The sequence below is a fragment of the Rhinoraja longicauda genome, chromosome 18 (assembly GCF_053455715.1).
Source record: "Rhinoraja longicauda isolate Sanriku21f chromosome 18, sRhiLon1.1, whole genome shotgun sequence".
In the NCBI taxonomy this organism is placed as follows: domain Eukaryota; kingdom Metazoa; phylum Chordata; class Chondrichthyes; order Rajiformes; family Arhynchobatidae; genus Rhinoraja; species Rhinoraja longicauda.
The window spans coordinates 40735077-40759357 of record NC_135970.1 but is presented as its reverse complement, the minus strand read 5'-3'; the positions used below and the strand labels follow the sequence as shown (position 1 = coordinate 40759357).

Below are 24281 nucleotides of genomic sequence, written 5' to 3'. Positions count from 1 at the left end.
CTTCCTCAAATTTGGAGACCAAAGCTGCACCCAGTTTTTGGGCCCAGCGAGTCCGTGCCGACCGGCGATCACCCCCTACACTAGCACTATTCTACACACAATAAGGACAATTTACAACTTTACCGAGGCCAATTAACCTACAAACCTGCACGTCTTTGGATTGTGGGAGGAAACCGGAGCACCTGCGGAAATCCCATGCAGATCCAAAATCCAAAAATCCAAAATCCAAAATAGCTTTATTTGTCATTCGTTCCGAACGAGATTACTTAGCCAGCAGTACAAAAAAACACAAGACACAACCCCAACACAAACATCCATCACAGTGACTCCAAACACCCCCTCACTGTGATGGAGGCTAAAAACTTCCCCTCTCTCTTCCCCCCATGCCCCTCCCACGTACAGACAACTCGACCCCTACCGAGGCGGCCGACCCGCACAGCCTCCGCAAGGAGATGGAAAGTCCATGGGGAGAACGTACAAACTCTCTCGTGCAGACAGCACCCATGGTCAGGATCGAACCCGGGTCTCTGGCGCTGCAAGGCAACAACTCTCCCGTTGCTCCAAGTCATAATCTTTATGACTGCAATGTGTTCGCTGGGATTGAGTTCCCTGACAACATGGGGACATAGAAATACGATCTGATCTTGGTCTCACCTTCACTTCCTACCAGTGCCAACATAGAATAGTACAGCACAGGACAGGCCCTTCAGTCCACAGTATCTGCACTGAACATGATACCAAGTTAAACAGTCTTCTCTGCCTTCACTTGACCCATATCCCTCCATTCCTAAAGCCTCATATGCCTCGATCACATCTGCCTCTCCAGCTCCACCCCCCCCCCACCCCCCACCCATCACGTGTCCCAGGCACCCACTACACTCTGTGTGACAAACTTGCCTGGCACATCTCCGTTAAACTTTGCCGCACCTTAAAACTCCACCTATCCCACGTCAACGGCAGCTTGGAGCTTGATAAGTAAGACCAGAATCTGGCCGTAATAAGATTTCCACTCTGGGAAAAAGGTTCTGACTGTCTACCCTATCGAGGCATCTCTTCATTTCTATACACTTAGCCTCTGACACTCCAGAGAAAACTATCCAAATTTATCCAACCTCTCCTGATAACTAATACCTTCCAATCCAGTCGCCATTCTTGTAAACCTCTTCTGCACCATCTCCGAAGCCTCCACATCCTTCCCGTAACGAGGCGACCGATGTTCTTCCCAATGTTGGGGGAGTCCAGAACAAGGGGCCACAGTTTAAGAATAAGGGGTGGGCCATTTAGAACGGAGATGAGGAAAAACTTTTTCAGTCAGAGAGTTGTGAATCTGTGGAATTCTCTGCCTCAGAAGGCAGTGGAGGCCAATTCTCTGAATGCATTCAAGAGAGAGTTAGATAGATCTCTTAATGATAGCGGAGTCAGGGGGTATGGGGAGAAGGCAGGAATGGGGTACTGATTGAGAATGATCAGCCATGATCACATTGAATGGCGGTGCTGGCTCGAAGGGCCGAATGGCCTCCTACTGCACCTATTGTCTATTGTCTATTGACCAGAACTGCACACAATACTCGAAATGCCGCCAAACCATATTCCTATAAAGCTGCATCATGAGTTCCCGACTCTTATACTCAATGCCCCGACTGCTGAAAGCAAGCATATTATGCCTCTTTCTTAATGTTTAAAATCTATCTCAGTCTCAAATATATTTAATGACTTAGCTTCCACAGTCCGGGTTAGGGATTTATAAAGGTTTACAATTCTTTGAGAGAAAAACTTCTTGCTCATCTCAGACTTAAATAACCGACCCCCTTTCCTGAAACCATGCTCCACCCCCTCCCCCGGATCTAAACTCCATCGTGCGGAGAATCATCCTCCGGTTTCCACCCCATGAACTCTCCCCTGAATCATGCAAGTTGCAATAAGATCATCTCTCATTCTTCTAAACTCTCACGAGAGTGAGCACAATCTACTTAACCTTCTATAGGAAAAAAAAACTTCAGATGCTGGTTTAAATCGAAGGGGTGGACACAAAATGCTGGAGTAACTCAGCGGGTCAGGCAGCATCTCTGGAGAGAAAGAATGGGTGACGTTTCGGGGTGGACCAGCCCCCTCCCCTGACATCAGTCTGAAGAAGGGTCTCGACCCGAAACGTCACCCATTCCTTCTCTCCAGAGATGCTGCCTGACCCGCTGAGTTACTCCAGCGTTTTGTGTCTGCTTAATCTTCTGTTGTAAAATAATTCCATCATCCCTGGAATCAATCTCTTAAACTTTTTCTACCCCGCAAATATATCTTCAATGAGGAGAGCAACAACTGTTCTCGGTATTCCAGATGTGGCCTCACAGAAATGCTGATTATGGCAACTCCATTTCAGGAGCAGTTACCTTCCTGGAATCACCAGGTTCTTGAACTGACCTGCAAAGCCTAACCCTACCTCGCCAACAGTACACTACCGACCACTACGTGCACCACCATGGATTTGTCTTTGTCATTGTGTTTTACACTAATGCCTTGTTATCTCACTGTATTTTCAACGTCGTTTATAATTTATGCATGATTACTGTTTATGTGTGTGCCTGAGTCCATGCTCCTGTGTTGTTGCTGCAAGCAAGATTTTCTTTGTACCTGTATATCACTGGACTTGTTTTCTCAGAGATACAGCATGGAAACTGGCCCTTCGGCCCATCGATTCCACATCGGCCATTAATCACCCATTCGCACAAAGTTCTATGTTATCCCACTTTCACATCCACTCCCGACCCTCTGAGGGCCATCGTACAGAGGCCAATTAACGTACAAACCAGCACGTCTGGGGCAGCCAGAGGAAACCCATGCAGTCACAGGGAGCACTGTGAATAAGGGGTAGGCCATTTAGAACTGAGATGAGGAAAAACCTTTTCAGTCAGAGAGTTGTGAATCTGTGGAATTCTCTGCCTCAGAAGGCAGTGGAGGCCAATTGTCTGAATGCATTCAAGAGAGAGTTAGATAGATCTCTTAATGATAGCGGAGTCAGGGGGTATGGGGAGAAGGCAGGAACGGGGTACTGATTGAGAATGATCAGCCATGATCACATTGAATGGTGGTGCTGGCTCGAAGGGCTGAATGGCCTCCTCCTGCACCTATTGTCTATTGTCTGTTGTCCACAGAGGAAGCAACTGAGGTCAGAATCAAACCCAGGTCTCTGGCGCTATGAGGCAGCAGCTCCACCATCTGCACAATGTCCAAACTTGTGCAAATGACAATGAACAGGAGTTGACTTGAAGTCATTACTTGATGTATTTCATCTTGTTTGCAACGAAAGCCTTTATTTATTTTGCCATTACATACAGCAGCTGGCTAAATCGTGTTGGGGTGAAGCTGGCTTTGGCATTGAGGGACTTGGGGCATAATAACGTGGAGAGTGTTTCCTTCAGTAGCAACCAAAGAACCTTATTAGCTTTCCCAGATGTGGCAAAATATTTCTTTTAAAAGCCTCCATGGGGAAGTATAACATCTCTGGGATATCTGGACCAATCTGGAAAATCTGAGCACTCAGAGTAAAGAAGAAACCTTTGGGATAGTAACGGAACTTCAAGACCACGCAAGGGTTGAGCTTCCGGCATTAGTCTTATCAGTCACCTCAGAACCCATGAAACTAAGTCAACCTCAATCTCCTTCGGCCTGCCCAGGAAGCGAAGCAATGCTCTTCACCAGACCTCAGACTTTACTTTAGACTTTAGAGATATGGCACGGAAACAGGCCCTTCGGCCCATCAAGTCCTTGCCGACCAGCAATCACCCCCGACACTAGCACTAACTCACACACTAGGGACAATTTACAATTTACAGAAGCCAAATCTGTACGCCTTTGGAGTGTGGGAGGAAACCAGAGAACCTGGAGAAAGCTCGTGCGGTCACGGGGAGAACGTGCAAACTCCTGACAGACAGCACCCAGAATCAGGATTGAACTCGGATCTCTGGCACTGTAAGGCAGCAGCCCCACTGCTGTGCCAGTCCATGTCCACTACAGCAGCAGAGAGCCGCAGAGTCACAGAGCTTTAAAGGATGGAAACAGGCCCTTTGTCCATGCCGACCGAGTCGGCAGATAGGGCTGGTCACATTGGGCCCCACAGCCCTCCAACCCCCTCCCCCAATGGAGCTCGTCATCCACAGCCCAGCCTGTAACCAGCGGCCAGTCCATCACCCAAACCCCACCACATGTGCACTTTCCCGCTGGAGATCATAGAAAATAGACAATAGACAATAGACAATAGACAATAGGTGCAGGAGTAGGCCATTCAGTCCTTCGAGCCAGCACCGCCATTCAATGCGATCATGGCTGATCACTCTCAATCAGTACCCCGTTCCTGCCTTCTCCCCATACCCCCTCACTCCGCTATCCTTAAGAGCTCTATCCAGCTCTCTCTTGAAAGCATCCAACGAACTGGCCTCCACTGCCTTCTGAGGCAGAGAATTCTACACCTTCACCACTCTCTGACTGAAAAAGTTCTTCCTCATCTCCGTTCTAAATGGCCCACCCCTTATTCTTAAACTGTGGCCCCTTGTTCTGGACTCCCCCAACATTGGGAACATGTTTCCTGCCTCTAATGTGTCCAATCCCCTAATTATCTTATATGTTTCAATAAGATCCCCCCTCATCCTTCTAAATTCCAGTGTATACAAACCTAATTGCTCCAGCCTTTCAACATACGACAGTCCCGCCATTCCGGGAATTAACCTAGTGAACCTACGCTGCACGCCCTCAATAGCAAGAATATCCTTCCTCAAATTTGGAGACCAAAACTTCACACAGTACTCCAGGTGCGGTCTCATCAGGGCCCGGTACAACTGTAGAAGGACCTCTTTGCTCCTATACTCAACTCCTCTTGTTACGAAGGCCAACATTCCATTGGCTTTCTTCACTGCCTGCTGTACCTGCATGCTTCCTTTCAGTGACTGATGCACTAGGACACCCAGACCAGGAGCAGGAGGAGGCCATTTTGCCCTTCGAGCCAGCACCGCCATTCATTGTGATCATGGCTGATCATCCACAATCAGTAAACCGTTCCTGCCTTCTCCCCATATCCTTTGATTCCACTGGCCCCTAGAGCTCTATCTAACTCTCTTAAATTCATCCAGTGAATTGGCCTCCACTGCCCTCTGTGGCAGAGAATTCCACAAATTCACAACTCTCTGGGTGAAAAGGTTTCTTCTCACCTCAGTTTTAAATGGCCTCCCCTTAACTCTCAGACTGTGGCCCCCGGTTCTGGACTCCCCCAACATTGGGAACATTTTTCCTGCGTCTAGCTTGTCAGGTCCTTTTATAATTTTACACGCCTCTATAAGATCCCCTCTCATCCTTCTGAACTCCAGTGAATACAAGCCCAGTCTTTCCAATCCCTCCTCATATGACAGTCCCTCCACCCCGGGGATTAACCTCGTGAACCTGCCCTTCCATTCTGCGTTTTTAATAGGGACGCATAGAACCTGAAAAAATGGGAGTCAGATACAGGTCACTCTGTTCATGCAAAGCAAGGAAATCTGACCTAGTGGAAATGATCACAATGGATCAGATGTGGACTCGTTCCACTGCTGCTGAAGGGGAATTTTTTCATCGAGTCTGGTGTTTTCATTCAATTATTATTCATGCTTTAACGTTGTCCCAGAACGATACACATTCTTTCACTATTTGCTGGATACGTTTAGAGTTTTGCGGCTCATCTTATACTTATCTCTTCTGCAGTGACCTTGAATCAATGCCTGTGCACAGCTACAGAGTCAAGGCCGAGGCCTTGGGGTTAAAAAAAGGAAGAACAATTGTCAATCTGTGTGTGACATTGGTTCCCCTCGTGTGACTAATATAGAAGCATGGTTCTGTTCCATTGCCAATGCCCCTGGAAGGACATCAAATTTCCGTTGGAACTGCTTAAGATGCATTTTTTCTCCCCCTAGATTTTCATCGTAAACTTCCATCTCGCAGTTAAATTCCGATGGATTTCCTGAAAGCAAACAGCGGTGCCAATACTTTGACACAAAATCATAGAATCATAGAAAGGAAAGAGGAACGTTTGCCCCTTGCGACTGTTCTCACTGTGTGGGGAAAAAGTTCAACTGAGATCGCTTGATTCCAATCTTTTTCTTCAGCTCCTTAATTTTAATATATTTCTCTTTCAAACGCTAAGTTGCTTTTGAAAGAAAAGATGGATCTTGATTCGATCTATGTTTCATTTATTTTATTAAAATAAGTCTAATCTCTCTCTTGTATCTTAAGTTAACGTCCTTGACAATCTCATTGACCAATAAAAGTGTTTTTTTTGTAGCCTAACAGGTGCCAATGCACACAATTAACAAACATACGCAGCCAGAAAATAAATTAGTAACGTTTAACTTTTTAAAGCTGTCACAAAACAAAAGCACTGACCTATAATATTTTTCCCCAATTTGGCTTGTCAACATTTTTTCATTAAAGATTGTACGAGGCAATGTCTACAAATAAAATTCTTCACTGTTGCTTTAAAATATTGCAGCATATTCCGTCAGCAATCTTAATGAGATTCAGCGATAACTCAGGAATAAAGCCAACAGCACAAGGATTCACACATTCTTCAAAAGATGGAACCGTAATAAAGCGCAAGAACTTTAACCCTGGAGCAAGCACAGTCACACATCACTTCTATCTGTGTGATTACTTTGTGTTTTCAAAAAAAAAAAGAGAGAAAAATGAAAACATTTTGTTTCGCGAGAAAGGAGGTGCCAACCGTCCTTCACAGTTAAAATTAAAAATAAACATTGGCTTGAGAATGGTCAAAAGTCACCAATAACTCAGGAGTGGAATGCAATCCTGACAGCCTCAAGAGGAAATGCCAGTAACGTGTGGAAAAACATTCCCATAAAATCATCACTTTCTGGAACTGGGTCGGGACCAAATCTTCTGAGTGAATGATGAAACATTGCACTGATTACACAATAGTAGACAGGCAGAAACGACAGACCATCCACAGTGTTACAACACATAGAAGCTAAAGAGTAAGACTTCACAAGTCAATGTTTAAATTCTCAATAAAACCACTTGCAAATTTTTTACAGTCTATTTCCAGTTGGGAAACCTTTGTTGAAGAATAATTCCGATGTTTCCTTTTGATTTCTTGCTGATAACCTTAAATTTGTGATTCGAACTCAGCAACAAGAGTATGCAATAGCCCTTTGCCCTGAACTTGAATCCAAGCCTCAACACTAATGCTGGAACATACTGGAATATACCTGCAGAGGCTCCAGTTTTCAATGCTGCCTTAGATATTTTGTCTTGGAATATTGTTATCACTATACTTTATTATTTGATTTCTAGGCCGATAACTTATTGGTAACGAAGGTTTCAGATCTCTTACATGAGGACGGTGAATTGCTCTTAGATTTTTTATTATTTTTTTAGATTTAGAGATAGTGCGGAAACAGGCCCTTCGGCCCACCGAGTCCGTGCCGCCCAGTGATCCACGCACATTAACACTATCCTACACACACTAGGGACAATTTTTACATATTACCCAGTCAATTAACCTACATACCTGTACGTCTTTGGATTGTGGGAGGAAATCAAAGATCTCGGAGAAAACGCACGCAGGTCACGGGGAGAACGTACAAACTCCGTACAGACGGCGCCCGTAGTCAGGATCCAACCTGAGTCTCCGGCGCTGCATTCGCTGTAAGGCAGCAACTCTACCGCTGCGCCACCGTGCAGCCCCAATCCAATAAGATCAGAATATAAAACTAGATTCTTGTGCAGAGTAATTGGTTATTTCTTATTTATTAATCGTCTTTGAAGCATTCAAGTGGTATGAAGATTTATTTTCAACCATGAAATGAGAATTTCCCATTGCTTTAATAAATATTGATGTATGTTTTCACTGATCTATGCCCTGTTGGCAACACCAAATTCTGATTCATGACCTCAGAATAAAACAGTTACAAGAGTCACAGAAGGTTATAATCACAGTTTCTCTTGGAGCAGAATAAATACAAAGTCCAATTTGCTTATGCATCTTGCTTATGCATGCAAATTCACACGTGTAACTAACGTTTGCAAACTAAGGAAAAATACATTGTAACTGTTTTTTGCATGATGGGAATGTATTTAAGCCATTTGGTGGTGTAGCGGTAGAGTTGCTGCCTTACCACGACCGAGCCCCAGGTTCGATCCTGACTACGGATGCTTATTTGTACGGAGTTTGTACGTTCTCTCCGTGACCACGTGGGTTTTGCCCAGGAGCTCGGGTTTCCTTCCACCCTCCAAACCTTACAGGCTTATAGCTTAATTGGCTTTTGGTAATAGATTGCAATTTGCCCCTCATGTGTAGCGTGAGCTCATGCAATTGGGATCGCTGGTCAGGGTGGACTCTGTGAGCCGAAGGGCCTGTTTCTTCACTGTATCTCTAAACTGAACTAAATCTATCTCACATCATGAATCATGTTTTTTAACCAAGGTTGAATTTGATGAAATTGTAGATGTGTTCTTTGTAAATGTGTTTATGGTTTTACTGTGTAGATTGCATAGAAAAATCGCACTGTTATGCAAGTTCAAAGTACAACAAGTTTCACACTGAAGTAACCTGCCCTAGAGTTATTTTTTTAAATGAATAAATGTCGTATCTGTAGCTTGTCAGCAAGCTTATTCCGTTCGGGTTTCCCACTGGAGTTCTTGTTTCCTGTTTCTGACAGTGTTCCCCTATTCTTGCCAGTATTTATTATCATGCCTCTCGTTGGGAAAATGTTGCTCAACTTGACAAGATGATCTTTCTCTTTTTTGTACGATCATGATATTAGATTTAAATTGCGGCTCAAGTCAAGAGGGTGTGTCGCCATTCAAATAAAAGTCTGTGATATTGGTTTACAATCTTCCCGAACCGAGTACATAAAGGACAAATCTTGGCTAGCCTTATAATGCAATAAATTAGGCTTCCTTTGGGGGGCTTAGGACTTAGGGATTTTATCATTGGCAGGCATTTAAACCATTAATGGCCACTTGGCTAAATTTCAAATAGGAAATTTGGATTTCAAGGTAATATGTCCTAAATCCTCCATCTGGTGGAAACAATCATGGATAAATACCTCCATCCAGGAGGCAACTATAACTCACACCCTCCCCTCCCTGTGACTCAAACAGATATTTATTGCACTACCCCTCACAGTTTCTCCCTGGAAAGGATTGCATTCTAACTGAGATGGTGGCCGAGGAGAGTAAATGGAGTTGTCCTTGATGTCACCCTGTCCTCAAGAAGCAGCATCCAACAAAATCTGACCCTTATTTTCACGAGTGCTTCCCCAAACAACCGTTATGAATTGCATCCACTGTTTTGAGTGCAGGAGAGTGGGGAGTGGAAGAGAATGCCAAGTGGTGAGCCAAGAACTGTTTTAAGGGATCCCTACTGTTTTGAACTTGTAACATAAACTGCTAAAATGTGTAGATGTTATTGATTTAGGAAGGAGCATGGACATTTCTAAATGGACCAGGGAGAATATAGAAATAGATGGAAGATCAGGCTTCATGGACCAATGCACTTTAGACTTTAGAGATACTGGGCGGAAACAAGTCCTTCAGACCACTGAGTCCACACCAAGCAGTGATCATCCTGTGCACTAGTACTATACTAAACATTAGGGTCAATTTTTTTATTTTTACCAAAGACAATTAACCTAATTAACCTACAAACCTGTGTAAGAAAATAACTGCAGATGCTGGTACAAATCGAAGGGATTTATTTCACAAAATGCTGGAGTAACTCAGCAGGTGAGGCAGCATCTCAGGAGAGAAGGAATGGGTGACGTTTCGGGTCGAGGCCCTTCTTCAGACTGATGTCAGGAGGGCGGGACAAAGGGAGGATATAGGTGGAGACAGGAAGATAGAGGGAGAACTGGGAAGGGGGAGGGGAAGAGAGGGACAAAGGAACTATCTAAACCTACAAACCTGTACGACTTTGGAGCATGGGAAGAAATTGGAGAAAACCCACGTGGTCACAGGGAGAACGTACAAACTCCGTACAGACAGCACACGAGGTATTGATCACACCCTACTTTCTGGCGCTGTAAGGCAGTAAATCTACCGCTGCGCCACTATGGTGTCCTGTGCACATGGAACAAAAAATGAATGGGTCGTAGTTTCTATTTCGAAGAGTAATTAATTGCTTCCCTAGGAGCTTCCCTAGCATCACTTCAAAGGGCCAAATAACCTCCTTCTGAGCTGCAATGATTCTGATTCTAACCACCATGTGAATGATACTGATACAAAGACAATGCTGAAAGAGATGGCGTGAGTTGGAAGAACTAGTGTTCAATTTGTGCAATGTTCAATGTTCAACAGGATAAGACCTCTGCTCCCTCATGAAACAAATAAAATCTCACGTCTTTCAGCCCAAAAGGAAAAGTATGCATTTATACATCACTTCATCACTTTGCATGACCCCCAGAGCCTCAAAATTATTGAAGGTATCACAAAATGCTAGGGTAACTCAGCGGGTCAGGCAGCATCTCCGGAGAGAAGGAATGGGTGACGTTTCGGGTCGAGACCCTTCTTCAGACTTCTTGATTACCTTCGATTTGTACCAGCATCTGCAGTTATTTTCCTACACTAAAAATTATTGATGTAAATAACAAACACACCAGTTATTTTGCACCGGTTATAATGACAACCCAATGCTATCTTCTTTTCAGGGCAGGGATTCTACGTTACCCCACTTTCTCTTCCATTCCATACACATTGGGTGCCATTTACAGAGGTCAACTAACCTATAAACCTTCTCCAACTTTAGATAGTTCCTGTCCCTCTCTTCCCCTCCCCCTTCCCAGATCTCCCTCTATCTTCCTGTCTCCACCTATATCCTTCCTTTGTCCCGCCCCCCCTGACATCAATCTGAAGAAGGGTCTCGACCCTAAATGTCACCCATTCCTTCTCTCCCGAGATGCTGCCTGACCTGCTGAGTTACTCCAGCATTTTGTGAATAAATACCTTCGATTTGTACCAGCATCTGCAGTTATTTTCTTATATAAACCTGCACACATTTGGAAAGTGGAAGGAAACCAGAGCAGCTGGAGAAAACCACGTGCAAACTCCACACAGACAGCATCTGAGGTCAGCATTGAACCCAGGTCTCTGACGCTGTGAGACAGCAGCTCTACCTGCTGCACCACTGTGACTTAGAAGTTGGGATGCTAGACTACAGAAGGCAATAGAAGAGTGGTAGAGACATTAGATTCACATATGCAATCCCTGTCATGGTTTTAAAATCAGTCTGAATAGTGCATAACCAAGCTCCATCTGTTTTCCACCATGAAGTTTGGGGACTTTCTGAGTCCAGCCAAATGTTGCTGGGTGAATCTGGTACTTGGGGCCAGTCATCCATTCAATGTGCTTTCATCGCTGCCTGGTTACAGGAGCCACCTCGATGACCTAAAGCCATGCTGTGTTTACCTGTGTGCTTCCTGCTGTGCATCTGCAAGTGGGAGAGCTTGAAGTACCGCTTGTTGCATCCGGGGTACGGGCACATGAAGGGGCGCTTCTCGTTGGCCTCTGTGTTCGCTCGGACGATGGTGGGAGCCACACCTGGGATTCTCCGAACATCCTGAAACAATGAACATGCACCAGATTACACCAGCGATACAAGATCTTCCAACTCCGACTTGTCTTGTGTAGGAAGGAACTGCAGATGCAGGTTTATACCGAAGATACCCACAAAGTTCTGGAGTAACTCGGCGGGCCAGGCAGCATCTCTGGAGAAAAAAGGGTGGGTGACGTTTCGGGTCAAAACCCTTCTTCAGACTGAAAGTAGAGGGGGGGGGGGACTTTTGCTCCAGAGATGCTGCCTAACACGTTGAGTTTTGTGCACTTTGTGTCTGTCCAATTTGTCCTTAACCCATAGGTTAGACACAAAATGTTGGAAAGGTTTGTAGGTTAATTGGCTTGGGGTATAAATGTAAAAAGCTGTCCCCTGTGTGTGTAGGATAGGGTTAGAGTGTAGCGATCGCAGGTCGGTCGGTGTGCACTCAGTCTGCACTCGCTGTTTCCGCACTGTATCTCTAAACTGAACTACACTAAACCAATAAGCAGGGGTAAAAGAGTCTCTATTCTCTTTCCATTGGCAACACTACTTAAACAAGAATGCAATGTTGCGACTAATTATTACCTGCTGTGCACAGCCTCCCTGTCTCTATTATACATCGCCTGAGCCTTAAGAGCACGACACACCATCTGTTTGGAAGAGTGTAGAAGGCAACTCCACAGTGTCAGTGGGGTCAAACCATTTGCTTTTCCAGTTTCCATGGACGAAAACCATGGCCCCGAGAGAAGTGTGTTCTCTGGGCAGGGTGTTAATCAAGGCCTCCCTGTCAGAGAGGAAACCATAAATAACCTGTTATATCAGTGGGTGTGATATATCAGAGAGAGAGGTTTCACTGAGAAGATAGTGCAGTGATTAATATTCAGAATGAAGTGCAACAAGTGGAGATAAAATCAGTACTGATTGAAACTATTCTGCCAATTTCTCAAAAATATCCAGCTGAAAGGGGTGAGAGTTGTAAATCTTCAGACAGCTGCCATCTTGACTCGTTTTCAGACCGATGATAGAATGAGTGTCAAGTCCACATTTATTTCCAAATCTGTTGATACAGAACAGGATCTCTTGCCTGCTGCTCTTGAAGCATTGGGAAAGCCTCAAATTAGAACCATCTGCGTACCACGAGTGGCCTTGTAGTTCGGCCTCCTTTCACACCGCCTGCGATCAGCCCTTCTCAAGGTCAAGTGCGAAGGGCTGTCTTTCTCATCAGACGGCAGCAGAGACAAATGGGGGAACTGAAGCTGGCGTCACTCACCTGGAGCCCTCTGTAGACCCCGTGCGAATGTATCCTATACTGCGTGCTGCAGCTGTACAACATCGGGGCGTTGTGGTTGTCGGTCTCGTATCCCGCCGCGTGGCTGAAAGCAGATGCTTGCTTAGTCAGGGCAGGATGACCCCCTCAACTCACATCCCCCCCCAAAATTCCCTTTCATAGAAACAGAGAAACATAGAAAATAGGTGCAGGAGTAGGCCATTCGGCCCTTCGAGCCTGCACCGCCATTCAATATGATCATGGCTGATCATCCAACTCAGTATCCCGTACCTGCCTTCTCTCCATACCCCCTGATCCCTTTAGCCACAAGGGCCACATCTAACTCCCTCTTAAATATAGCCAATGAACTGGGCTCAACTACCTTCTGTGGCAGAGAATTCCACAGATTCACCACTCTCTGTGTGACAAAAAACGTTCTCATCTCGGTCCTAAAAGACTTCCCTCTTATCCTTAAACTGTGACCCCTTGTTCTGGACTTCCCCAACATCGGGAACAATCTTCCTGCATCTAGTCTGTCCAAACCCTTAAGAATGTTGTAAGTTTCTATAAGATCCCCCCTCAATCTTCTAAAGAGTGTCGACAATCATTCCCTCAGCAATGGAAAATAAGACAAGCCAAGCTGGACATCTATACGGTCTTTTCACCACTTTAGGACGTCTCACGTTTCTTTACCGAGATTGACAGGTGGATTGTTTGATAAAGGCGTCACTGATGAACTGCAGGGAAATGCAGCAGCCAAGGCAACGACTTTGTGGTCACAACAGCAGTACATGTGATCACTTACCTGGTCATCTGTGTTGGTGGAGTTGGTTCTAGGACAAACATTGACCTGGACACCAGGGAGAACTCTCGTCCTCCTCCACAAAGGTGTCATGGAGTGTTTCGCATTAATGCACCACTCCAGGTTTTACAGGTTTTCACATGTTTTTGGGCTGCACGGTGGCACAACGGTACTAAGCTAAGGGATTAATTTAACCTGGCATCATGTTCAGCATAAACGTTATGGACCAAAGACCCTGATCCTGTGCTGTTCTATGTTCTATATTCCATGTTCAGACTTACAGGGTTTGCTCTAAGTGCCAGCAGGAGAATGAGCAGCTTAACAAAAGCTGGGCAAACCTTTGGCAGAGATTCTCACACGGGTCATTAGAGGGTAAATGAAAAACCCGGCAAAACGCGGTTTCATTTCATAGTGAGCTGGCAGAGCCTGACACACGAAAGCCAGCGATTCCGGAGCCAGCAGTTTGCGATCTCTGTGCAACCTCCCATTTCAGCAGTATCATTCACAGGGCAAGCACTAGATCGCCCTCTAAATCCACCACTGTCAAAATCACTCTAGACTCCACTTCAACCCTTAAAAATTGAACATGAGTTATATTCAGCTATTGATTCTAATCCCTAAGGATTTTTAAATATGACTTAAATGATGGGCTGCCAAAGAGCTTCAGTCGTCTATTTATGCATGTAATATAATCTGTCTGGACTAATTTTCTTTCTTTGAAAGCAGTAAGCTGACCATGACACGTTTATTATTCACTCTTTTGAGTCTATGCATGTGCCAAATCAGTGTTAAGGTCCACTTAATCGATTCACTCGCCAAAGGAAAGAATTGAACGCCTAATCACAGAAGCGCAAAAAACATGCAGCCAAGGAAAAGCCCCTTCAGCCCGTCAGACCTGGTGATAGCCCAAAAGAGACGAACCAGACTGTGAGGCAGTGGCGACCAAGTCAATGGAAATTTTTCAGGCAGAGATAGACAGGTTCTTGATTAGTACGGGTGTCAGGGGGTTACGGGGAGAAGGCAGGAGAATGGGGTCAAGAGGGAAAGATAGATCAGCCATGATTGAATGGCGGAGTAGACTTGAAGGGGCCAAATGGCCTCATTCTGCTCCTATCACTTATGAACTTAAACTAATTCCTGAGACGAGAAGATTGTCCTATCATGAGCAGAAAAAGAAGTTGGATCTATATTCTGTGGAGTTCTGAAGAAAGAGGGGCGATCTTGTTGAGAGATACAAGATCCTAATCGGACATGACAGGTTAGGATGATCCCAGTGAGGGAGGTGAACAAGGGGACAAAGTTACAAGACAAATGGAAAGTCATTTAAATCAACGGTACGTACAAAATATAGATTTTCGTCGAGGATGGTGAATCTTTGAAATTCTCCACACAGAGCGTTTTGGAGGCTGAATCATTGGGAGGTTTTTAAGGAAAAAGTACAGAACCTTTTGGAAGATTAGTGGCTATGAGGAACAGACACAAAGGGGGAATTGGGGCCTGGGGCACAGGAGCCATGATCATAGTAAATGATAGAGCAGGCCAAGTTTCCATGCTTTCTCCTGCCTCTTTACTCTTCCAGCTCCCATCCCATAGAAACATAGAAAATAGTTGCGGGAGTAGGCCATTCGGCCCTTCGAGCTTGCACCGCCATTCAATATGATCATGGCTGATCATCCAGGTCAGTAACCTGTACCTGCCTTCTCTCCATACCCCCCGATCCCTTTAGCCACAAGGGCCACATCTAACTCCCTCTTAAATATAGCCAATGAACTGGCCTCAACTACCTTCTGTGGCAGAGAATTCCACAAACTCACCATTCTCTGTGTGAAGAAATGTTTTCTCATCTCGGTCCTAAAAGACTTCCCCCTTATCCTTAAGCTGTGACCCCTGGTTCTGGACTTCCCCAACATCGGGAACAATCTTCCTGCATCTAGTCTCTCCAACCCCTTAAGAATTTTATATGTTTCTATAAGATCCCCCCTCAGTCTTCTAAATTCCAGCGAGTATAAGCCTAGTCTATCCAGTCTTTCTTCATATGAAAGTCCTGCCATCCCAGGGATCAATCTGGTGATCCTTCTCTGTACTCCCTCTAAGGCTTAAAGGCTTTTTGACGGGTTTATTTTCTGAGAGGAATGGTGCAGAGGGATACCGGCTTGAAGCAGGCAGATAGGATCAGTGCAAAGTTCAGCATGGATGAGGTTGGCCAGAGGAACCCACCTCCTGTGCTGCATGACTCCAAGACGCTATGATCCACCAAACAGAGGAAGGTGAGAGAGGCAAAGTTTAAAGGAGATGAACAGGGAGAGTTTTTTACGCAGAGTTTGGTGGGTGCCTGCCAGCGGTGGTGGTAGAGGCACACACAAGAACGCCATATAAGAGGCATTTGGATAAACGCACAGATATGTAGGGAATGGAATGATAAGGATCGTATACAGACGGAGGAAATTAGTTTAACTTAGCATTATGCTCAGCGTGAACTTTGTGGGCCGAAGGGCCTCTTCCTATGCTGTACTGCTCTGTAACCTGTGTTTTTAAGGGCAGGACAATGTCTTGATTGTTACATCTTCTTCCAGGTGTTCTGATCTCCCCTCAGATCCTCCTCTTCCCAGCTCTGTAGTCTTTGCCAGCTCCACAACTCACTGAACCCATCTCACATCATTTAATGGGATTAATTCGTGGAACGTAACAGTATCTGTTCAGCAATAACAAAGGAAAGTGCTTTGTTTAAGCCAGTGTAATTTGGATGAGATGACAAAATGGCTGTCAAATCAAGAGTAGGATGAGAAGTAGAGGTGGGGAGAAAATAGGACTTAAAGAAAGAAAACGTAAAATGAAAATATGCATCTGAAAAAAAAATTGGACTTTTTTATAATCGAGGAAAGAATAAAGAATAACTGTCCATTTGTAAATTCTTTCTGGGCCAGAGAGGTTGATTAACAGTCATTAACTGTCACATTGCTCATTTAAAGCTCATTCTATTAATTAGTTTAGAGATACAGCGTGGAAACAGGCCCTTTGGCCCACCGTGTCCGCGCCAACCAGCGATCCCCGTACACCAGCACTATCCTACACACCAGGGACAACTTACAATTTTTACCAAAGCCAATTAACCTATAAACCTGTACGTCTTTGGAGTGTTGGAGGAAACCAGAGCTCTCGTAGGAAACCCACGAGGTCGCGGGGAGAACGTAAAACTCTGTACAAACAGCACCCGTAGTCAGTATCGAACCTGGGTCTCTGGCACTGTAAGGCCGCAATTCTACCGCTGCACCACCGTGCCGCCCATAATTATCAGACTTAACTTTCATTAAAGAGTCTCATTACTGAGGTTTTTTTTCAAATGTAGTAAAAAAACAAGACTGTGGGATGTTGTGGTTGAGACTGCTTCTAGGCCATCATAGGACAACCGAAATTGACTGAAGAAGGGTTGTGACCTGAAATGTCACCTATTCATTCCCTCCACAGTTGCTGCCTGACCCACTGATAGGGGTGCCAAATACGGGACACGGTGACGTCACCGCCCCGCGCCCCACGTGACCTCACCCAACCAGCGGCCACGTGCTCCCGCTCCACCAATGGCGGCCGCCCGGGCCTGGAGACGGGTGCTATGCAACCTCCGTCAGGCAGCGCCCGGGCCTCCGGACCTATACTGTCCGGAGCTAAAATGTCAGAAACCTAGAGTGTCGGGGCCTAAACTGTCAGGACCTACAACGTCGGGGTCTACAGTGTCATGCCCTACAGTGTCCGGGCCTACAGCGCCGCCCGGGCCTAATACGGGACAAGGGCGGTCCCGAACGGGACAAACCAATTTAGCCCAAAATACGGGATGTCCCGGCTAATACGGGACAGTTGGCAACCCTACCCACTGAGTTCCTCTGGCACTTTATGTTCTGTTGAACATAAATTGACCAGTAAGCTTCTGTTCTTTGTAGCTCATGTGGTATTTCTTAATTACAGCGTTGTTGGCAGATTTTCACCCGAACGTCTATGAAGTTTCAAGCCAAATACATTTAATGCTGAAATGTAAATGGACAGATTTTTATGGAATTAAAGAGAAATTATAAATTACATCTTGATGGTCAAGGTACTTAGAAGGTCAAGGGGTTTCTGGAAGAATAAAGAAATCCACGAAAATAGTGGGATTAGACCCGTTAAAGCAGGCGAAATCGTCTGTAATTTTCTCAAGATAACACGCAGAGAATAAGTTGGATAATATCTACATTATTTTGGAAGAGCAAAAAAACTTCATATCAACACTGTAATCCCAAGCACAGACCTCAAAATGCTGGAGTAACTCAGCAGGCCAGGCAGCATGTCTCGACGTGTTGAGTTACTCCAGCACTTTGTGTTCTATCCAAGATTCAAGCATTTGCAGTTCCTTGTGTCTACAATCATCGTAGCAAACTGCCAAAAGAACATTAGACCATGAAAAAATTTAGATCCCATCAAAAAAATTGCCAAGGTGTCAACCAATTCAGTATAGACAGGAACAAATATAAATTACTCAAAAACTTTAGTTCAACCGGTTAATTAAGTATTTTAGAAATCTGGTCACGATATGATGCAGGAAATAGGAATGTGGAGTAGAAAGAGGCTACTTGGCCCCACAATATGGTTCCATTCTTCATTTTGGTTCTGGCTCCCTGGTGTCCATATCCATACCTGCCTTATCTCCATATCCGTTCAACCCTCAGGTATCTGGAAGCTCTCAAACTCAGATTTAAAATTGACAGGTGACCCTGAAGCAACCCCTGTTTGAACCCCACCCCTCATGAGTAGAAGGTCCCGGGGAGCCATGCGTGCGGTGGGAGTGTCCCGGGGGAGACACGTAGGCCCGATCCACCCGCCGAACAACCGCGCCACCGACCGGAACACGCCCAGGTAGGCCCGACTCGCCCCACAGGCGTCCCAGGGCATTGCAGCAAGGCCGGGCGGCGAAGCCTGCCTGGGCTGAGGGAGCCTCAGCAGCAACGTGAGCCTTGGCGTGGGCAGCGGTGGGGCCTCGACGTAGGCGGCGGTGGGGCCTCGATGTGGGCAGCGGTGGGTCTCGGCGGCCGAGGGAGCGTCGGTGGCAGAGGGAGCGTCGGTGGCAGAGGGAGCGTCGGTGGCAGAGGGAGCGTCGGCAGCCACGGGAGCTCGGCAGTGGTGGGGCCTCGGCAGCGATGGGGCCTCGGCGGCATCAGGGGTCTCGGCGGTGGTGGGGCCGATCAGCGGTCGATGAGCGTGAGGTGGCGAGGGGAAGACAATGGGGACCCAGTGTGTGGGGACCACCGTGAAGACCAATGGAGGACTGAGCGTGTGGGGACCGCCGTGAAGACCAATGGGGACCCGGCATGGGGTGACCGCCGTAAGGGCCGGGGGGGGGGGGGGGGGGGAGAACAATGGGGAACCTGGTTTGGGGGAGGGGGGGCACTGTAGTTTTAGAATCCTCTGCCCAGGGGATAAGCCTGTGTTTGTTCGTTCATTCCAGTTACAGTTCTGTGCACACGGCAGCCAGCCAACAGTCGCTTGGCTTTTTCTTTTTTTCACTTTTAATTTCAGGTTTTTGTGTACCTTGTGTGTCGTGACAGATCAATTTCCCTCCGGGGATGAATAAAGTTTTATCGTATCATATCGTATCGTCGAACAATTTCTTATTTGACTCCCGGAAGGCCAGGATCTAATATTTAGACTCTGTTTCCGAGTCCCTGCTTCCTCGTGCAGCGGGAAAAGTAACCAAAAGGCAAAATAATTGCAGGTACTGTAAAACTAAAATAAATGCAGAGATTGCTCTAAACATAGATCTGACAGGTCAGGCAGCTTCTGCGCAGAAAGAAACAGAGTTCAGATTTCACCAGAACTGAGAGAAGTTACAATAAGACAAACATTATTGAACAAGTAGTATAAACAAAGAAATAAAGATGCTGGTTGTCACCAAAGATAGACTCAAAGTGCTGGCGTAACTCAGCAGGTCAGGCAGCATCTCTGGAGAAAAACAAAGGGTGATGGTTTGGGTCTGGACCCTTCTTCAGACTGACAGTCAGAAGAAGGGTCCCGACCGGAAACATCACCCATCATTTTTCTCCAGTGATGCTGCCTGACCTGCTGAGTTATGCAGGCACTTTGTGTCTATCTTTAACATTGTGTAACATCTTTTCTCCCTCTCCCACAGGGAGCATAGGGCACTCACCAGATACTTTCTTTTAAATACAGCCAGTTGGGGGATAAGTATCACCAGGACACCAACATTTTTATGGATCTTGGGGTGAGTGGATTGTTCAATAATGATTGTGCTGATCGGCCCTGGAATTTGGCAGAATGAGAGGTGAACGTAGAATATTGAACTGTACAACAGAAACGGGCGCTTTGGCCCACAATGTTGATGCTGAACATAATGCCAGGTTAAAGTAACCTCTTCTGCCTGCCTGTGATCCATACGCCTCCACTCCCTGCCCTACCTAAAAGCCTTTTAAATTACACTATCACATCTGCTTTCACCACCATCCCTGGCAGTGCATTCAAGGCACCACCATACACTGAGTGGCGCAGCGGTAGAGTTGCTGCCTTACAGCGTCAGAGACCCGGGTTCGATCCTGACTACAGGTGCTGTCGTACAGAGTTTGTACGTTCTCCCCATGACCTGCGTGGGTTTTCTCCAGGATCCCAGGTTTCCTTCCACACTCCAAAGACGAACAGGTTAGTAGATTAATTGGCTTGGTATAATTGTAAATTGTCCCTAGCGCATGTAGGATAGCGTTAGCGTGCGGGGATCGCCGGCCGGCGCAAACATGGTGGGGCGAAGGACCTGTTTCTGCACTGTATCTCTAAAAGTAAAAACTAAAACTAAAAGCTTTTCACTGTACCTCGATACACATGACTATAAACTAAAAAAACGAACTAAATTAACGGGGTTGGACAGGCTAGATGCAGGAAGATTGTTCCCGATGTTGGGGAAGTCCAGAACAAGGGGTCACAGTTTAAGGATAAGGGGGAAGTCTTTTAGGACCGGGATGATAACTTTTTTTTCACACAAAGAGTGGTGAATCTGTGGAATTCTCTGCGACAGAGGGTAGTTGAGGCCAGTTCATTGGCTATATTTAAGAGGGAGTTAGATGTGGCCCTTGTGGCTAAAGGGATCAGGGGGTATGGAGAGAAGGCAGGTACGGGATACTGAGTTGGATGATCAGCCATGATCATATTGAATGGTGGTGCTGGCTCGAAGGGCCGAATGGCCTACTCCTGCACCTATGTTCTATGTTTCTATGTTTCTATGTAAAAGAAAGAACCAAATGGCCTGCTCCCTTGTTGTTGAACCTTAAGATTATGTATTAAGTATTGTGTTCAGTTCTGGGCATCATGTTACAGGAAAGATGTTGACAAGCTGGGAAGAGTACAGAGAGGATTTACGCGGATGTTTGCCGGGATCTGAGCTGTAGGGAGAGGTTGAGTAGGCTGGGACACTATTCCTTGGAGCGCACGAGGAGTATAAAATCATGAGTGGAATAGATCGGGTAGATGCATAGTCTCTTGCCCAGAGTAGGGGAATCGAGGACCAGTGGACATAAGTTTAAGGTGAAGGGGAAAAGATTTAATAGGAATCTGAGGGGTGACTTTTTCACACAGAGGGTGGTGGGTGTATGGAACGAACTGCCAGAGGAGGTAGCTGAGGCAGGGACTACCTCAACGTTTAAGAAACAGCTGTACAGGTACATGGATAGGACCGGTTTGGAGGGATATGGGCCAAATGCAGGCAGGTGGGACTAGTGCAGCCGGGACATGGGACATGTTGGCCAGTATGGGCATGTTGGGCTGAAGGTCCTGTATCCACACTGTACGACTCTATGACTCTAGGTTAGTCTTCAAACTCATGCCTTGATAACTGTCTCGCCACATGCCCATCTCCTGGGTGAGGCTGTGGAGTCACCATCAGATGTCCAATATCTTCCACCACCTGAGGGTGATTCAGGCCTGATGGATCATCATCCAAACCGTGTTGGCATCCAGCGGGCATGTTCCGACAGTCCAGACAACGGGGCCAGCCAAAAACAATAGTTCCCAATGCTCATTAACAGTAATTACAATTAATGTGCTTTTGAAGTACTTTCTCGAACGTTGGCTAGTTCATCGCAAGCCTGGCTTTGCTGAGACTTACTTGATTAACGCACGACTGGGAAAGAAAAGTTAATAGGCATCACTCCTTCAGATAAAAGGTTTCTGGTAACTATTGATAGTGGCGGAGTGCTGGACATTTTAACCAACAGTTTGATAAGCCAGCTAAATACCTTGGCTTGACTTCTTGGTGATGAGGCTATGTCTAGAATTGAATTTCAACAGGATCCTCATTACTATCTCGAAGAAGCCATTGTTCGGCTTAATTTTCAAACTTTCCTGTCAAAACGTAACTCACAAAAGATTAAATTCTTTAAAGGGAGTGAGGAGAATGCAGCTCGCTGCTTATGTTTGGAGATACTGGAGTACATTTAACTTAGTGTTGCAATACATGACTGCAATGTCGTGTCCAATTTTCTCACAGTTCCCCCGGGGGTAAGCTCTTCCTTTGTTTTATATCTTGGAACACTGTCAAGGTTGATGTGCTTCTTTCTTACAGGAACAGACATAACAGCGTCTACCATTACACGAAGAACTCTTGAGTAAGAATCCAGTAGCTTTGAAAAATTGAGCTTCCCCCCCCCCCCCCACTGACATCTGGCGGGAAGGCAGCTGGAGTTAATGCAGCCACGCTGTCAGTGCGTGTGTCTGGGTGTGCATCTGCCCCTCTTCCTGCTGATGAGGGAGTTATATCTGGGCAAACAATTGCAGCATGAGGTTCTCCAGAACTAGCACTGATCATCAGTCCTCAGAAGGCAGTGGAGGCCAATTCTCTGAGTGCATTCAAGAGGGAGCTAGATAGAGCTCTTAAGGATAGCGGAGTCAGGGGGTATGGGGAGAAGGCAGGAACGGGGTACTGATTGAGAATGATCAGCCATGATCACATTGAATGGCGGTGCTGGCTCGAAAGGCCGAATGGCCTCCTCCTGCGCCTATTGTCTATTGTCTATTATCTTATACGCGTGGTTAAAATGTTAAAGCAAAAACCTAGCAAGAGCATTTACTTGGTTTCTCAGCACACCATTTTCCACTTGGTTCATATCGGGAACGGGCTGCCAGAGCTGGCTGTAGAAGTGAATATAATTATTACTTTTAAAAGACATTTGGACACATATATGGACAGGAAGGGTTTGGAAGTCTATGATTGCAACTCTACAGCTTAATTTCTTTGGAGCATAGAAGGATGGGGGGCGACTTTGTTAAGGTGTACAAGGTCACGAGTTGCATGGATGATTTGAATGCTCAAATGTATTTTTCCCCAGAGTGGAGGATTCTAAAGCTCGAGGGTGTAGAGTGAAGGGGAGAGGACACAGGTTGAAGAGGGATCTCAGCACAACTTTATCACTCATAGGCGGTCAGTATCTGGAATGAGCTGTAAGAGATAGCTATAGAAGAGGATACAATTATGACTTTTAAAAGACATTTAGACAGATTTATCGACAGGAAGGGCTTAGAGGGCTCTGGGCCAAATGTAGGCAAATGGGACTAGCCCAGAATAACAAATTGGATGGCATGGACAAGGTGGGCCGAAGGGCCAGTCTCCGTGCTGTGTAGCTCCATGACTCGATGTCTCTAATCCATAACCGCCAGGGCATTAAATACTTTTATTTCTATGGCATCCTTCACAACCTTGACATATCAACTTGCTTTATAGCTGTTGAAGTGTAGTTACTGTTGTCGTGGGCGGCACAGTGGTGCAGCAGTAGAGTGGCTGCCTCACAGTGCCAGAGACTTGGGTTCGGTCTTGTTTGCGGGTGCTGTCTGTATGGAGTTTGCACGTGGGTTTTCTCTGGGTCCTCCATCTTCCTCCCACATTCCAAAGACAAACAGGTTTGTAGGTTAATTGGCTGCTGTAAAATGTCCCCATTGTGTAGGATAGAACTGGGGTACAGGTGATCGCTGATTGGCATGGACTCAGTGGGTCTAATGGCCTGTTTCCAGGCTGCAGCTCGAAACTAGACTAAACTAACATGGGAAACGCAGCAACCAATCTGCACACAAGAAACGTCCACAAACTGCAATGTAATAATGACCAAAGGATTTGTTACTCACGATGCCAGCTGGGAGTTAAAAATATATTGGGACATAAGCCAGCTGGCACTGCCCCTTGGTGCTGGACAACGTTTTAAACTCATCTGAGGGGCAGGTGGTTTTAACAATCTATCTGAAGGGTAATGCCATCCTCAGTACATCTGGGGCAGGTCTTCAACCCACAAAACATTCAACTCAGAGTATACTGCCACTGCTGCCAATTGAGACAAGGCTGACAGTCTTGAATGAAGGGGTAAAATTAGACTGACAAGGCAAAAACAGACGCATGTGAGCAAGGCAGGCAGAGAGAATGCACAGTATGTTCCAATATCACCATCTGTTTGCCAGAGAGAAGAATGTGAAGACCCGGACATTGGTAGATTTTCAAAATTTATATCACCCCTTGTGATCCAAGTCCATAGCTTCCTGAACTAGACAATAGGTGCAGGAGTAGGCCATTGGGCCCTTCGAGCCAGCACCGCCATTCAATGTGATCATGGCTGATCATTCTCAATCAGTACCCCGTTCCT

At 46.0% G+C, this 24281-nt stretch overlaps 1 protein-coding gene across 3 annotated transcripts in view; it reads right to left on the bottom strand.

The window, feature by feature from the left end:
* LOC144602437 (Wilms tumor protein homolog) overlaps window positions 1-24281 on the bottom strand; it is an 82078-nt gene that overhangs the window by 16192 nt on the left and 41605 nt on the right. For all 3 annotated transcript variants that reach the window (XM_078415572.1, XM_078415573.1, XM_078415574.1), the window contains exons 4-5: window positions 12834-12936; window positions 11437-11587 (exon numbers count right to left, since the gene is read on the bottom strand). In XM_078415572.1, the coding sequence (XP_078271698.1) occupies window positions 11437-11587; window positions 12834-12936 (254 nt within the window). The remainder of the gene's footprint in view (window positions 1-11436; window positions 11588-12833; window positions 12937-24281) is intronic.